The following is a 15,973-nucleotide window of genomic DNA, read 5'->3' on the forward strand; positions in this document are numbered from 1 at the left end:
CCCTGTTCGTGACAGGTTGACGGTTCCCATGAGAGTAGCGCTCCTGCGGATATCCGACAACGGCGTTATGTTTGCATGTACACCGCGGAAAGGAAGATGAATCAAATTTAAGTTACATAGAACTGTAAATAATACCAAGCCCACTGGTCCGTTAGAAAGCCATGAAACGTGGACAAATCGAGTACGACACGATGTGAGCCAGCTCACCCTGTCAATGGCGGAGACCTCTTATTCCTTCCAACTATCTCAACAATCACTTTTGCAAGACATTCCCCACCCTCCGCATTGAACACTCCCACTTGTATCTCCCCAAGGTCTTGCTCTGCAGGAATCCCATAAAACTCGACTACTCTCTTGTCGTCACCGCCGTGCCCCTTGAGCTCCAACTGCAAGAAGTGTGGAAGAGCTTGCCCCGACATCAGTTTTGCCTCCAACTTGCGATATGTACCATTGGTGGACCTCATGGGAATGCGGAACTTGAACTTCTCGCCGGTCCGTACGATGAATCGAGAGACGGTGTTTTCCGTCCCTACACCGACAGGACCTAGACCAGGCTGAGAAGACGCGAGCGATGAAAATGACTTGTCGGACACAGAGCGCACGTTCGATGAACCTTCTCCGAGCGTGCGAACATAGTGCATGCCCATGCGAAGCTCATCGATACTCGCGTGGTGCGCGTCTCGTCCTTCTTGGTAGACCTTTGCCGTCTGGCTGATGATTCTTCTGGTTCCTGGGGATACATCTGGTGTTACTTGATTACTAGACGGAGACCGTGGAGGAGGAACTCGGGAAGAATTTGTGAATTGTTTGAGACGAGGCTTCTCTTCGGCGGTGTGGATAGTCTGGATAGTCTCAGGACGTGATTCATAGGAAACGATGCTTGTACTCTGTATACTTTCCCTGATAATGCTGAAACATGCTTCTAGTCAATATCAAGCGATACGATGAAATAAGAATGTACCTTTTGTGAGCAGAGTCCTTGACAGCGGCGGGCGATGGCTCTCGCGGGCCTCGCGGCGACCTTGGTGGAGCAAAATCGGCTCGTCTTCGTGGGATGGACCTCTCATCCGTAGAGTTCGACGGAGAACTAATGAAACTAGTCATCGTACTCGCTCGCTTGACCTTCAACTCTGGGTCGTCGAAGGGATTTTCGCGTACATCTTGTGAAATTGAGGTGGCCTTGATGTCTATGTAGTCGCCTTCTAGAGGAAGCCCATCCACACCCTGACGTGCATGTCTTGATGTCAATGGCGTAGGGTACCCGATGACAGGCCTTGTTGGAGTAACCTTGCGCTTGTATTTGTCGCTCACGTTCCTTGCAGTCTCCTTGATCCGCCCAAGGAACTCGGCCTTCTTCATGACACCATTGCAATCAGCGTGAACAGTCGAAGGCGTTTGAGGAACAACACGCCGGAGGCCAAGTCCAAGATTTGCATATGCGTTGGACGGCAGATTTTCAATGGGTTGGAACGAGTTCCCCTGCCGCTGACCGAGCTCAAGACTGCCTTTCTCCGAGGTTGCGCTGGTGTCTGCCTCCTTGGACCAACCGTAACCCTTGCTTTCTTGAGGAAGACTATTGTTTCTATTGGGAGCCATCCCGTAGTACCTCTTCTCCGCATCCGACCAAGCGAATGCGCCTTCCTCACCTAGCAAGGCCGAGTCTCGAACCCTTGCGCAACGCCTAAATAGGGCCAGACCGGCGCCAAGGCTAAGCAAGCCTCCAATTACACCAAAAACGACAGACAAGATCAGTGTTGTTGTTTGGCGGCCCGCCGAGTTCGTCGTTCCTAGTCCCTGGCTCTGGTTTTCCTTCTGTGGAGACACCACAGATAGTGTTGCGTGGGAAGTGGAATGCGTGATACGGGAATAGGCAATGAAGGTGATCATAATCTTTGGGACTTGTGAGTTGCCCGGGATCTGTCCAGACAGTTCCCCAGAGACCGGATCGAAGCTCAAATAATTGCTGGCATCAGGAAAGAAGGTAACACTGAGGTTAACGTCGTTGTGATTTTGGGCAGTATCAGCTTTGTTAGAAAAGAATTGAGCCAGATTGAAGTGAACCTGCTGCCCTGGATCCACATCGATGACTCCAAGGTCCGAGGCAGAGAAGTAGGATGACACAACTGCCAGAGAGATCGTAGTGTCCAAGGTCTGATTGAAGTCAGTGGTGAGCCTGGCAGGCAGGATAGGTCCTCGGTTCGAGGCACTCGTTACAGAAAGTCCAGAGGGAGGGATCCCAAAGAGCGTCCTGCTTTCCTCATCGTATTGAAGCCAATTTTTATACGCAGACACATCGATAGACAAACCGGTGATATTTGTAGGTTCTAGAGGCTGTCCATCTACCAGCATGCCAGTAAAATCGGCGGCAGCCATGATCGTGAAGTTGAAAGGAGATTCAGCCGTAACATTGACAGTGGGAAGAGTCGATAGTGCATACAGCTCGTGAGAAGCCACGACAAGGTCGAAAGAAACAGTGTCCGCGCTGTAGCCTTCCTGATCAGATGCATGGACATCTATAGATAGGGTGTAAGGCGTGGGTAGTTTAGCCTCAGATGGCGTTACTCCGTCGAAGGTCACAGTATTTGTGTTGAATGTAAGCCATTCAGGAAGAGGTGTTCCATCCGCTTGCAAGGCCGCATAGTATAGATCATTTGGGGCGGAGAACGTGTCACTGAGGATACCGATGCTGAAGGACCATTGAGACGGGACCCTGAGTACAGAGCCGTCCATTTCAAGAGCCGATCCGGGAGATAAAAAGAACACCGATGAGAGCGCGGAGCTGCCTGCATAGAATTGTTTTTCTAGAGGAACTTCGAGCGTTGGAGGAGGATAGGACGTGACGCAGATAAAGAACGATGAGGTTGCCGAGGACTCAGAGTCTGAGGCGTTCACGGTGATCTGCGGCGTGCCCTCATCTGCAGCAGAAGGCATGCCGTGGAGCGTTCGAGTTGCGTTGTCAAACGAGCACCAACTCGGTAGGCCTGAAGTAGTGTACGAAAGAGCCTGGTCCAGGTCGGTTGAAAATGTGAATTGGCTGAAGGACCAAGTGTAGTTCTCGCCGACGCGAGCAATTAGCGGCAGTTGACCATCCAGCGGATTGTCGACAGTGACTGTCGCGCGACCCGCTAACGCGGCAGCGAGGAGGGTTAAAAGAGTGACAATCATAGTGATGGGAGTCGTAAGGCGCGACGACGACGCACGTTGGAAGACAAGTCGGCCAGCGAGCTCAGATTTTGAATTATTTAAGCGGTCAGTTGGAAGGTCAAAGATGATTGATTGAGAGAGGGAGAGAACAAATACGCAAAAACAACGCGTCGCGACTAGGTCATGTGAACATTTATCGAATCCATATTACCCTTGTGAACAAATGATCTGAGTAATCTTGAAGATAGCATGTGAAGTAAGTAATCTAAATCAACGAAAGCGGGAGGGACTGATATATGGAATCTGAAAGTTGTGGTTTGGAGAAAGGAAGACATATGCATGACGGAAAAGAAATATGAATGAATTATGCTCCAGTGAAGGCGCTGAGCCCCGCTGCTTGGATTCTCCCTGGATCTTCTGCATTCAATATACCAATCAATGCAATCAGCTCAGCCCCTGTCTCATCGCCAATTTGCTCAGGCCCACTAGGATCAAGGACATGAGCAAACACAGCAAGCAGTTGATCCATGAAGGGCAAGAGCGACTGGGGGTTCGTGCGGAATAGATGGAAGATAGCGCGGAAGACTGGGCGGTTCTCAAGGTAGTCGTTCTTGAGCGGGAGACTGCCAATCAGCACAGGAAGAACCTGATCCAGAGGGACGGCAGCGGTGTTGCGAATGATGAGACGGGCAACGGCACCAGCAGCATTGTCCTTTGCATTGACTTTCGCTGAAGGGTCAGTGGGCGAGACGTTGAACAGGAGGCGGAGGGCACTGAGGACATGCATATATTGCGGCGAAAGGTCGATTTCAGAGTGTTCAACGAGAAGACCGATGGCAAAGCATGCATTGCTCTGGACCTCCGGGTCCGGGTCGCTGAGCGCGCGGTAGAACAGATCCATCAGAGGTTCTGTCGAGGGCGTGACAGAGGCTTTCATGCCAGCAATGATCTCTGCGAGACAACCGATAGCAGATGAGCGGTCGCTCATCGACCGGTTCTTCTTCTACAAACGAAGTACAGTCAGTACCTGCACAGGTGCTAGAAAGAACTCGAACTGACGTAGTATTTCGAGATAAGAGGGAAGAAGGTATTGAATGCCTGCGCGAAGTCATTGCCTAATGCATTCGCAAGCGAAGATACCAAGTCGCCTGCAGAGGAGATGAGCACTGAATCGTATTCGGCTTGATCTTCGGGTGCCTCCTCGGTTTCATCCTGATCAGGATCCTGTTGGCAAAGTGCCTTTTGCTCAAGGACCTGTACCGCGATGCTGCAGATGACATCGAGATCTCCACCAAATGTCAGCATCAACAAAAAAGTGCTGATGATTCGACTCACGGCCTTCAATAAATGCCGGTCCAATCTTATTGATTGTCTCGGCAAGACCAAGACATAACGATGCCACAACGGTCCTGTAATAGTTTGATCAGTAAGAGTACACGACTGAACATGAATCGACTGACTTGTGATCCTCAGTTTCATACATCTCAAGTAAGGGCTTCAAGCTGTGCCCGATGAGCTCTTTCACGCTCTGTTCCAGAGGGACAGTCTGGACGCTGTGTTGGCATCATGCTCAGACATAATAAGTGCAACTCACCACTGCCGCACCAGGGGTCCAGTCTGGCGCACCGCTCAGTTCGTAGAATGTCCTGACTATCTCCAACAAAGAGTCCGTTGCGGACTTGCGAATACCCTCGTAATAATGCGTGAGCAAGTTGACGAGCTCGAGAGCACAAGGCTCGACAAAGGGGAAGAAGTGGTTGCGCGTTGCAGCAAAGAGCGTTCCAATCGTGTCTGCAGCAATTTCCTTTTCGACTGCAATCGCGCTATTGACTTCGAGCATCTTGTCGAGGTCAACGTCTTCGATCTCAAGTTGGGAGTTCCCATTGACATCGATGTCATCCGTGATGGAGATCGCGTTTGTAGGAGAGGACCCAGATGCGAATGCAACGGCAGCGTCAGTGTTAGAAACTAAAAAAAAATCCATCAGAAAACTACTCGTCCAAAAAGGACGGATAGGCATACATGTAGCAACGTTATCCTCGCCATGTTCAGCTTGCTTGCAGCTCTGCAACAACGGAGGTACAACACTGGGTAGGTACGGCGCAAATTCCTCGCCAAATACCCTAGCCATCACGCCAAAGAACAGGAAACTGCACTCCCGAAGACGTGCGCTGCCCATCTCAATACCCTGGAATGCCTGTTTCATCATATCCGCGAAGTATGGACGGAAGACATCAACGCCGACAGCCTCTGCGAATGTTCCAACAGCATCCATGGCAATGCCACGGAGCTCAGTCTCCTCGCCTTCACCAGTGAGGACAAGGAAATGCTGTAATCTGTTCATGGTCGGCTGGAAGTAAGGAAGGAACTTCTCTTTTGATGCGTGTGCCGCACTACCGAGTGCTCCAGTGACAACAGTCTTGACAGTGATAGGTGCAGTGTCGAGCAGGCCAGCAAGTTGCTCCATGATAAGCTGAAGGTATTGTTCAATGACATCCTGCGAGATCTCAAGCAGTGCATCAAGAGCAGTGCAAGCCGCACGCTGAGTCTCAGGATCGTGCACCAAGCTCATGATCACCTAAAAAGCGTGCATACATCTTAGCATGGGTATCAAGTCGCAACAAACACTTCCGTGCTCACAGGAACAAGAACAGCATGCTTCGCAATACACTCTTCCTCCAGCCACTCGCACAAACAGCTGACAGCGACACATGTCGCCTTCCTGACCGACTTGTCACCGTCATGGAGACCAGCCTCAATAACAGGCCAAATGTGGCTCATCAAAGGTGTCATGAACTCACTGCAGCCCTCCACGGCGACGCCGAGCGCAAGCATTGCACCACGACGATTGTTCGCGTCAGGAGAGGAGAAGTACTGAGAGATAAGTGTTCGGAGGGCAGGGAAGACTTGGGTGGGGGGAAGGTTCGTGGCGAGGCCGTCGATAATACGAAGAGCAGACTGGAATAACGATTATCAGATCTAGTCATTTTCGGCTAGTAGTCAAAGTTACGTACACGGCAAGGAGCGTCGTCGTCCGAATCTGTGGGTTCAGGTTCGGTGGTAATAGGCATGAGGCCCTCCAAAATGGCTCCAGCGAGGGCCTGACTTTGAATTCTGGATTTTTTGCTAGAAAGACGACATGAATTCATTCATGTAATGGACTCAAACATGATCTCACTATTGAACAGTCCAGTTAAGGGCGTTGAGGGCCAAAATACGGATTTCAGAGTCGAGATTGCGGTTTCCACCAGCTTGAAGGAGGAACGATGCTAGCTCCGCAATGTGAGGGCCCAGAATTGGTACTTCCTGCAGGGCGTCTCGCAGATAAGTCCAAGTCAAGAAAAACTGAAATGAAAACGCACAAGGATGAGAAGAGTCTCGAATACATCAAATAGTTGACGAGCACCAGCCTCATCCCCAGATTCGATGGATTGCCCGAGAATTCGGATCATACCAGGGAGAAGTGCTTGGAAGGATTTCTGGAGCATACAGTAAGAAAAATTGATTAGAGAAAGAAAAATAATTTGCACGTACGATGTCAGCCTTATCGTCAGAGTCAATATACTGGGCAATGACGCCCAAAGCCCTTGAGGCAAGGTTAGTTTACCACCTACGATTAGTTGAAGAGCCAGGCGCACCGAACAGTCGTAATACGAACTTCGATACTCTCAGGATCATTGAGGAGACCTTCAAAGAGTTTGAAAAAGCTTTGCAAATGCTCCTGGAATCCTTCCACGATGCTCTCGAGAACGGTGAACAAAATGAAGATGGCGACTTCACGATGCGCGACTTGCGTCGATGTACATGACTGGTGTAACCACGGAAGGAGTTGTGGCCATGTTCCAGCTGTGAGTTCAATGCTAGCAGCAGCAGCAATGACACGTGCAGCAGAGTGTCGGACGAGCTTGCTGGAGCATCCAAAGAAATGAGGAGCGAACTTTTGAAAGAGAAGAAAGAGACTAACTCTTGTTCAGCAAGTATCAATATAGGAAGCTGGTCTTTGATCTGCGAACGAACATCTTGAGGGAGCTGCATCCATAGATCGCCACTCTTTTGAGAAACACGCTTTCGCATCTCGACTGCAGCCAGTTGGCGAACCTAACAGATTCACGTGCACATAGCCAATAACAATGAGGAATAACCAAAAAGACACCGATATGATGTATGCTCACCGCGATTTCCGGTGAACTGGCGAGTATTTGTGCGAGTGCAGATATGCATGCGGGATTTTTGTAGTATTCTGTGTTAAGCTGAGCTGTTGCCTGATACACACAAGAAGTCAGGAAACACATTTAATAACGCGTCTGATGGATCGATCTCACAGCTTTAAGCTGGTTGGTATCGTTTGAAGTGGACTGCAGTAATAGATTGTGCAGCCCCTGCACGAAATTCGGCTGTTTAAAACGGGCGATAGAACAAAAAGTGATCAGATCGGACTCGACAGTAGGCATTCAGGTATTTATCTGCACGTACATCCATCTTTAAAAGTCGTGAATGAGGATGAGGAAGAGGGTGAGGGGATAGATGAGTGTCTGATCCCAATGTTCCCTAATCTAAAAACTTGGCGGAGTTCAGAAAAATTTGCCACGGATCATCATGTCTAGTCAATTATCCGAAGCGAAGCTACCATAAAAAAGCTGATTGGAACGCATCATGCGGCATTGCTCTTATCCGTACTATGATATCGATGACCGCAATGTATGATGCGCACCCCACGAGCCTCTGTCCCCATTAACCTTTCTTATTGTTGTCATTGTTCAACGTGACGATATCGATGACCACGATCCATGCAGTTATCAGTCATATCAAACCTCAAGAAGACTAGACCAGTTTTCGAAACAAAAGCACGCCTCGATCAGATATATCTGTGCTATAAATGAACCGCTGTGGATATGAAGTATTATGAACCGACTCCGAGGACGAACAAACCTGGCCCACTGATCCCACGAGCAGAACTTCCACTCTTCATTTCATCATCCCTGCATCGATCATCGTTTGTTTCCACTACGTTGTGTGCTGTGCGTGCGGTCATGGTTCAGTTGCAGATCCAGTGTTCATCTTGTGTGTCACTGAACCCAGATGACAGAATTTATTCAATGGATGTATGAGCATTGACCAGTCGTATTCACAAAGGTACCACGTATCAGGCGCGCATTAAACAACGAACGACTGTGGGTCACCATCGACATCTCCAAACGCAGTCAATCGCTTCTCAAAGCAGCTACTCTATCTGTTACTGGGATTGCAAAGCACCGACGCCTCATCACTATCATCCATAGGTACATAAAACACGATATCATCCTGCCTTCTGCATCGATGCGTTGCGCCTGAGGTGGCTCTGAGTTTTGCATGCCTGCCTATATCCCGACCATGCACACAATCATTTCCACTAGGAAGCTATGATCTTGACTTCGTTCATGCATCTAGACGGTCTACCTTACAAGATTGAATTAATCTCTTTGCCAGATTTTGCTTGTGTTATTGATCTGTGGAAATCAATCACTTTTCACTCGATCGACCTCAGGCACGTCTGGCGGAGAACGCGTCATGTAAAGAAAATGAAATTCAGAAACTACGAACTGCAGATATCTATGTAATACTCGTCATCGTACATATACGAAAATATAGAAACATTATTAAGAGATAAATCGTACATGGAAAAATGGTAAAAGAAACAAGGCATATCGTGCCTACAAGTTACAAAAGAAATGAGCAGTTCAACATCTGCTGAGTACATATCGATAAAAGGAAGACGTGTCCATAAGTCACAGGCAGTCCATGATCTGCGAAGTAGATACCGGTAAGAGAAATACAAATAAAAAGAAACAAATCAAGAGCCATTTACACGATGGCGAAGACAAGAGAAGATACTTGAGATAGATGTAAGTGCGAGCCGCGGGCGGTGGCCTTCAACTCCAAGTGCTCTGAGACAAGGTGGAGGCGGTTATGCCGTTGCGGTTGCGATTGTGTCGGGATTGGTCGTAGGGGACATCCGACGTCGAAGACTGCAGGTATAATTGGGCGGCGCGAAGACATAGTTTGTGCGCGACCAGCGGTGGCCTTCAACCTCGCGGGCATGAAGCTCCAGGTCGTAGGGGACAGCGAGGGAGGCCGTTGCAGATCTTCGGGATTTGGTCGTAGGGGACCTCGGGAGTAGCATTGTGTGTAAAGGTGTCGGTCTTGAACAATTTCGATCGAATTTCCTGGCTCGGGCATCTTCTGATCCAGAAGCAGTGGCGAAGGCGATAGCATAGAGGGGAGTCCAAGCTGGGACATGGCAGCTGCCCAGCCGTCGACAAGAGCGGTTTGGTCGTCGAGGAGATCGTCATGCAATTGTTCAAGATCATCTATTTTAAATCAACAAACGAAGCGAACGTCACCGGAAATCACTCACTGATCGCAGTAGCGTGTTCTTGTTGCTTGGCGTAAGTGCGTTCGATGCTGCCACGGGAAGCGGCCAAGCGAGACGATCTAGATTCGCGCTAACAAACGACGGTGAGTGCAGCACTTGGCTTCGCAAGGAACATTTCCATACCTTGTGTCTACCCGGGCGGAAATTCGGATGCCGCTTCGTATCCGGGGGTTTCAGTCGAGGCAAGACAATCTGAGGCAGGATGCTGCCAAGGGAGGGCGTCACGATTGTTCGAGTCGAAGCGTCCACGAGAAGCGAAACATCGGTGCTCGTCAGGTGTCCGTCCTCCAAGATTGGAGGGACCTGCGTCCGTTGAGAGGGTCCTACTTGGGTCATCGATCGTTAGTGCTTTCGTGCCTGGGAGCAGGTCGCTACTGGAACAGTCGCTATCGTCCTATAAAAATTCAAACATTGAGCGATAAAGACAAGTAAACTGTGCGACTTCATACCTGGGGGATAGTGCTTTCCTGAAGGTCGGCGTCAAAGAAATTCTTCACGAAGTTGTCATCGTGGTCGACAAGTGTGGTGTCGGAATCGATTGAGAGGCGCTTGGTATTCTGGACCGGACGAAGTTGGCAGTATTGGCGTGCATATTGCGGAACATGTAGTAGAGGGCGGAGTGCGGTAAGAGTCATTTGCGATTGAATTCGGTGAAATTATTGCGTCAAGCGGAGTGCTGCAAGGTTCGGTTGCGATTGGATTCGATGAAATTGAGTCTGCTGCAGTAGAGAAATCGGACACTTTGTTGCAAATGAGAGGCGCGTTGAGCTCGGCTAAATTGTGCTTCGGAGCGGGTTGAGCATCTTTACTGAGGAGTATCCGGGCGGTCTCGTTGGAAGCTAGAACTAGAACCGCGACAGAGATACAGAATTCGGATATCACCAGGCCAGCGGTGATGTTCTCCGCGTCTTTGATGGCCTTGGATGTCCGATCCACCACAGTGTGTTTGAAAAAGAATGCTCCGAGGCACCCAGCGACGGTGACATGGGCAGCACCGTCGAAGATAGCGGAAATCATATTGTAAGGCGAATTGAAGTTGAGAATATGTAGTGAGAAAAGTAATGCACGTAAATTGAGGACGGGAAATGAGAGACGTATCTCGCGGGCACGCTGTATTTATACTCTGCTATACCAGTTAAATCAGCACTGCCACGAAATAAGTAAACAAACTCGATCGCGACGCGCCTAGTCACGTGTATGCAAAATCAGTTTATGTCAGCACCACCACGCTGGGTCCACGCACTACCTGAGTAGTACTTACCTCTACTAGGCGATCTGGTAACATGCCAAGACGATCAACGCTGCAGCCTACAGGTGCATGGAATGGCCTATTTGGAGAGATAGGATGACCACCTCTTGTGAGTGTCTGTGTATCGATAGCAAAAGGTAGCTGATAAACCACTGTTAGCGCCAGTGGCAGATCAAGGGATGGATTCCGCAGTGCATAACTCCTTCATTCAAATCATCGTTCAGACGTTCAAGGTCCGAGTCGATTGGTGATCGGCTAGTCGCCACCGGTCCTGTCACTGAGTATAATCCTATCGGATAGGCGGTCTCAGGTCTGTAAAGTTCGACCATTTTGCAACCATAGATCTCATCAAATTTTATCCACAGCCCTATTTTCGTCATTCAGTCATATCATCAATCTTATGAAGCCTGAGATGTTCGAGACGTACTCTAACCTTGGATGTCCGAATCTTGTGCTGCTCATGGGTATTGGTCCGAGGACTGTTTCGCCGTGAGGCAATCCCCGAGCAATATCCATCAGTAGAATGATCCACTTTCCATCTAACCATATTTGCGAGTCATTGATCCATAATAAAGAAGGAACAACTGTTCTTAAATCCATATGGTCTGGCTAGGGGGACTAATGTACATTGATCATACACTTCAGTGGGCAACAAATCTCATGCAGCGACTAGCACCACCAATACTGATACAGATATTGTAAGCAGTATGACACTACATAGTAACAGTTTGTATACTATATTATTTCAAAACACAACGAAAAAAAAAGTATTAATGAACCTCATCCAGTGAGGCCGCCCTGCGCGCCAGTGGCAGCAATGCGAGCTAAAGCATCAGCATTTGTGGTGCAGGTGATCGACGTTCCAGCAGAGTTGACAAGAGGAAGGGCAGCGCAAATGAGACCGGACCCACAAGATTGAGTCACATACGTGCCCCCTACGCACTGCGCAAAAGCGCTATCGATGCATGCATTAGTACCCTCTGCATAGAATGTTAGATGATGACATGCTGCTTGAGTAAGGCTGACTCACCAGTGCAGAGAGAGGTAGCAGTTAGCGTAGCAAACTGCGCATTGAGCTTCTGAGCGTCCTGACCGTTAGCGAGCTTGAAGTTTCCACTAGTGCTTGAGGGCGTTGCGGATGCGACGGCGGCGATAGAAGCTGCCATGGTGGGCGAAGCAGTAGGTGTGGATTCGGTTGGATCCTCCCCGCAGTCAGAATCCGAAGAAGAACCAGACGAAGGTATGGCGGAAGAAGTGGCCACTGTTGAAGTGCTATTGCTTCCACCAGTGGTCTTATTGGAGGCAGTTGTGCTACCGACACCGGGATTCTGGGTGAGATCCACGAGTTGTGTGCCATCAGCGATGGGACCGGTGGGGTTTGCGGGGCAAGAACCAGCCGGATTGACGGGTGCGCTCATACCGAAAGGGATAGTCCCGCTACCACCAACGGCAATACCACCGACAAAGGTCGTTAGCTTATCACCCTGAAACTGACACTGGAAGAGCCCATTGAGCTCAGCATTGCGCGGAGCTGACTGGCAATAGGGCACGCTCTGTGATGTAGGCTGTGTGCACAGAATTCTGTAAGTGGCGAAAAAATGGGCTTGGAAAAATACGAACAGAGTTTCGGGGCTGCTGGGCAAAGATCTGAGCAAGTGTAATCATGTCTGCATTGTTACTGAGAGTCTTTGCGAGGTCAATCATGTTGTCAGCGGCATCCTGCTGCTCGCATGGACCTGGAGCAGCAAGAAGAGTGCCGAAGGACGCGACAGCAACTTGGTTGCATTGGGTACCTCCACCAGCGGCATCCTGGAACGACATTATGAGATACGACGGACCGGGCCATCTGCAGGAACTTACGCATGCTGCCTCCCACTTGGTAGTTGAGTCAGCGATAACCTGCGCAATGCGCTTATGGACTGGAGCACCGTGCACAGAGGCAGCAGTGGCAAGAGCAAATAAAACGAGAGTAGTGAATTGCATCGTAACCAAAGGCGTTAGAATTTTCGTTGGAGAAACCCGTCCAGGTTTTAACAGCAGCACAGCTGAGAATCAGTATAGAACGAAGTAAGTTAAAAAGAGTCTCGCAAACGATGGAAAGGTGCAAGCACAGCTCGCTACAGCCAGGAAGACGAGAACGGAGAGAGCAACTGTGAATCGGCGTTGAACGTCGAAAATCGGTTGCTAGAAGAGTAAATCATGTGCTTTATACTACCCCGGAGATTTGATTTTGTCAATTTGTGTTGCCAAACCTGGAACGAGAACAAAGAGTTTGCCACGTGCACCCTTTCATCAACTATTTACCGTACCGGTCGCTACACAGAGGAACAAAGACCGTTATCCGCAGAACTGTGGTTATTGTTAAGAGAAGATGGACGATTGCCACATCATGGTGATGGCATCACGGAACTTGTTGCTTGCTCTATCAGGCCGCCTGGTACTAGTCACGTTCCTTTCATGAACCAACTATGTAGGCAATACTATTCACAGATTCGGATTGCAGTATCGGACCTGTATGCTGCCAGATGCACCACCCTTATTCAAAGCCCCGTCATCGTAGCCACAAACAGCATCTCTACAACTTGACCCGACCCTACTAGTACTCTAAGCGCGGCGATGATTCAGATTGTAACTACTGACACCCGGGCTTCATTTTCTAAAGGCTGACTGTAAATCCATGGCAGCAAGAATCTAGGGGTAGCCCCCAAGCTCCCGAACCATCTTTAATTTATGGATTACCTCCTGTCATACTTGCCACGTCGCCCCACCCCGTACGCGCAGCGCTCCACCCGTTTGTTTGTAGTCGCCTCCGCGCTTCGACCCCCACCATGACATCATAATATCAATGATGTTTGCCCCTCATCTGAACTCCCCCACCAACCACCCTCTCGGAGAGTCCGCTCGTGACCGCGTCATGCGCCACAAAGTTCGCAGGAGTGGCAGCAGAAGCGGATGTAACGTAAATTTATACTTCTAATATTATCTATCGTTCCTGACTAGTATGACAGCCACACTGTCCAAGGTATTCAAGACTTGTACACTAACAAAATGCTGACCTGGTTGAATTGCATTGGAAGAACGACGGCCCACCGTCCATTGGGCGCGTTCATTGCAAATTCGTGCGGAATGATGTGGCACCCATCCATGGCATGGAGTATGACCCCTCATATCAATGCATGAGAAGGTCGATGAGCGCCTATGTCATATTTTTATCAACTAGAACTTCGGCCCTGCAGGAATTTCCCTGGATATTACAATCTTCCAAATGGTGCAATTATACTAGTATGACTCGCTCTTAGCGCTTGATGCTAGCAATTTTTGATTCAGAATATCATCATCCTCAGCAAAGATGGTGTTGTCGTCCTCGATGATACAGATGAAGGGTGGGTACATAGCCCGAAGCGTTGAGACTTCTACACTATCAAGATATTATCTTACCCAAACTTAGCGGTGATGAGCGTTGTGCAGGGGATGGCTATCGCCCTCACAATTTTTCGTGTCTCGTTCCGACTACACATAAGGAGATTTTGGTGGGAGGACGCGTGGGCTGCTACGGCTGGATCGTGTGGCATAGCGTATCTGGTTGGTTCCTGGGTTCATATATTCTCTCGTGCGTATCGTATCATTCGTTGATCTCGCTGTGTTGCTCGTATGAATGGACTTGATGTAGGAGGAACGACATGTGTAGTTTCTTTTTGGGTGACAACGCTCATGTCCACCTGCATAAATTGGTGAGATCCTGTTCCTCCTCACTTTGGTCTAGGAAAACAAACAGACTTGAAGGTTTGCACGCATGAGCATATTGTTTGCCATCGCACGGGTTGCACAGTCCACGCAGCATCTTTATCGTTTGTCTATGGGCCTCGCGATTCTCTTCTCCCTGACGGAGGGTGTTCTAATGGCGCAAAAGGTGCGGGAAATTGAATCGAACAGTGAGTGGTACCAGTTGCCTTGCCCTTCCTGCCACGTCGGGCATTCGATGGCAGCGTACCAACTCGCAAGTAGGCCTCGTACCACCTTTTACTCCATTCTATGCTCATCATACTATTCAATCAGCCAAGTTTGTCGCCGACACTATTCTGGTGGTCTTTTCCTTCCGACTGCTCTGGAACGTCAACCTGCCCTCTCGACAGCGGCGGATGATTCTCGCCATATTTTCATCCAGCGTTATCATGACCATGTTCTCCCTGTTTCACGCTATCACAAATTTTCTAGTTGATATATGGATAGAGATGATTGCAGTCAATTTAGAGGTGGAGTTGTTCCTATATCTCATCCATTCAAAATTTAAATTCCTGTGTCTAGGTATCATCTTCCCTGATAATTTGCAACCTGCTGGTGGTTGTGACTTATGCATACCGGGTGCTTAACCGTCAACCTGACGATCCGGAAGATGGCGACTATAGCGGTCCAATTCCATCTGTCTCCACATCGCAACAGCTCACCACTATTACCTTTGGCTTGGTCACTGAGACTCCCACTTCTTTCCACTCCCTCGATTCACCAGCAGCCTCCGTCCCGGATCGCAAAGAGGATATGAGATCTGTTTGATTCAATAAGTACCAGTGATCATAAACTACAATTACATGCGCTGGAGCCCTGGGATAACTGCCCCCCTTCTTCACCATCTAACTGCAGCTAAAATTAGATGCGAGAAAGCCCACCTCGCGGATCTTCATACATTGGTTGTATTCTCATGAATCAGTTCTTCCTGCGCGCCTTGTCTGGATACTCAATTCATGATGGCAGTAAGATATTGAACACTATACTAGAACCCCTGTAACCTCAGGGAGGTGGTGACTTGCATCACGATCATAGGCCTTTCATGCGTTCCCGTCACCAGCACATGAGTTGCTGTGTATAGTGTCATACGCTTTCCCTAGTGCACAGGTGCTGCATACGACTCAACTCGATTGCTGATCCTTTTCATCTCCCAAGGTTTTGCGGGCTCGTAATATGTGCGTTCTAAACATAGATGTTGCTTACTGACATAACCCTGCGGTGATCATCGATCACTCCAACGGCAGCCCAAACGGGTTTGGTGCTGATTACTCCTTCAAGTGGCCATTCTCTAGTTCATCATTTTCGTATCTTTTGACATCCCGCCCCACGAAATTTGGCACTGGTACAGTATCAGATGCCGTGCCAATCTTCTCAATGTCGCGGTG

At 49.2% G+C, this 15,973-nt stretch overlaps 5 protein-coding genes across 5 annotated transcripts; 1 reads left to right on the forward strand and 4 right to left on the reverse strand.

The window, feature by feature from the left end:
• Positions 1–36: 36 nt before the first annotated feature.
• On the reverse strand, positions 37–3,165 carry F5147DRAFT_760273 (uncharacterized protein; the record flags this gene model as incomplete). The annotated part of the gene is made up of 2 exons (XM_041440475.1): positions 37–909; positions 962–3,165. The coding sequence occupies 2 exons, from the start codon at positions 3,163–3,165 to the stop codon at positions 204–206; spliced, it is 2,910 nt and encodes a 969-aa protein (XP_041294211.1). The 3' UTR covers positions 37–203.
• Positions 3,166–3,254: 89 nt separating this feature from the next.
• Positions 3,255–7,694, reverse strand: F5147DRAFT_752870 (armadillo-type protein). Its single transcript, XM_041440224.1, has 16 exons — positions 7,618–7,694; positions 7,467–7,538; positions 7,317–7,406; positions 7,109–7,242; positions 6,783–7,052; positions 6,679–6,730; positions 6,507–6,623; positions 6,323–6,450; positions 6,159–6,270; positions 5,785–6,102; positions 5,167–5,722; positions 4,739–5,112; positions 4,605–4,690; positions 4,480–4,553; positions 4,204–4,430; positions 3,255–4,147 (listed from the first exon to the last, which is right to left on the reverse strand). The coding sequence occupies exons 1-16, from the start codon at positions 7,621–7,623 to the stop codon at positions 3,509–3,511; spliced, it is 3,255 nt and encodes a 1,084-aa protein (XP_041294212.1). The 5' UTR covers positions 7,624–7,694; the 3' UTR covers positions 3,255–3,508.
• Positions 7,695–8,711: 1,017 nt separating this feature from the next.
• Positions 8,712–10,636, reverse strand: F5147DRAFT_689361 (uncharacterized protein). Its single transcript, XM_041436961.1, has 4 exons — positions 10,120–10,636; positions 9,680–9,879; positions 9,539–9,626; positions 8,712–9,491 (listed from the first exon to the last, which is right to left on the reverse strand). The coding sequence occupies exons 1-4, from the start codon at positions 10,571–10,573 to the stop codon at positions 8,986–8,988; spliced, it is 1,248 nt and encodes a 415-aa protein (XP_041294213.1). The 5' UTR covers positions 10,574–10,636; the 3' UTR covers positions 8,712–8,985.
• A 749-nt stretch (positions 10,637–11,385) lies between these two features.
• F5147DRAFT_130689 (uncharacterized protein) lies at positions 11,386–12,896 on the reverse strand. Its single transcript, XM_041428185.1, has 4 exons — positions 12,666–12,896; positions 12,426–12,614; positions 11,836–12,370; positions 11,386–11,785 (listed from the first exon to the last, which is right to left on the reverse strand). Exons 1-4 carry the CDS (start codon positions 12,786–12,788, stop codon positions 11,586–11,588), a joined length of 1,047 nt encoding a protein of 348 aa, XP_041294214.1. The 5' UTR covers positions 12,789–12,896; the 3' UTR covers positions 11,386–11,585.
• Positions 12,897–14,255: 1,359 nt separating this feature from the next.
• On the forward strand, positions 14,256–15,356 carry F5147DRAFT_574459 (uncharacterized protein; the record flags this gene model as incomplete). Its single annotated transcript, XM_041431224.1, has 5 exons — positions 14,256–14,415; positions 14,476–14,536; positions 14,589–14,806; positions 14,862–15,058; positions 15,111–15,356. Coding segments are annotated over 5 exons (882 nt in total), but the record flags the coding sequence as incomplete, so codon positions are not given.
• Between the last annotated feature and the right edge of the window lie 617 nt (positions 15,357–15,973).

The sequence above is a fragment of the Suillus discolor genome (genome assembly GCF_016758755.1).
Source record: "Suillus discolor strain FC423 chromosome Unknown F5147scaffold_20, whole genome shotgun sequence".
NCBI lineage: Eukaryota > Fungi > Basidiomycota > Agaricomycetes > Boletales > Suillaceae > Suillus > Suillus discolor.

Excerpts from the sequence above, each read along its gene's own strand:
- F5147DRAFT_752870 (XM_041440224.1), bottom strand. Across the intron at positions 7,243-7,316 it reads CCAGTTCACCGGAAATCGCG|GTTCGCCAACTGGCTGCAGT; the intron begins GTGAGCATACAT and ends TGAATCTGTTAG. Across the intron at positions 4,554-4,604 it reads TATGAAACTGAGGATCACAA|GACCGTTGTGGCATCGTTAT; the intron begins GTCAGTCGATTC and ends AAACTATTACAG.
- F5147DRAFT_689361 (XM_041436961.1), bottom strand. The coding sequence starts at position 10,573 with ATGATTTCCGCTATCTTCGACGGTGCTGCCCATGTCACCGTCGCTGGG. Across the intron at positions 9,880-10,119 it reads AATACTGCCAACTTCGTCCG|GACCCTCTCAACGGACGCAG; the intron begins GTCCAGAATACC and ends TGACCCAAGTAG. Across the intron at positions 9,492-9,538 it reads AGAACACGCTACTGCGATCA|ATGATCTTGAACAATTGCAT; the intron begins GTGAGTGATTTC and ends GATTTAAAATAG.
- F5147DRAFT_130689 (XM_041428185.1), bottom strand. The coding sequence starts at position 12,788 with ATGCAATTCACTACTCTCGTTTTATTTGCTCTTGCCACTGCTGCCTCT. Across the intron at positions 12,615-12,665 it reads CCAAGTGGGAGGCAGCATGC|GATGCCGCTGGTGGAGGTAC; the intron begins GTAAGTTCCTGC and ends ATGTCGTTCCAG. Across the intron at positions 12,371-12,425 it reads CCCAGCAGCCCCGAAACTCT|CCTACATCACAGAGCGTGCC; the intron begins GTTCGTATTTTT and ends CTGTGCACACAG.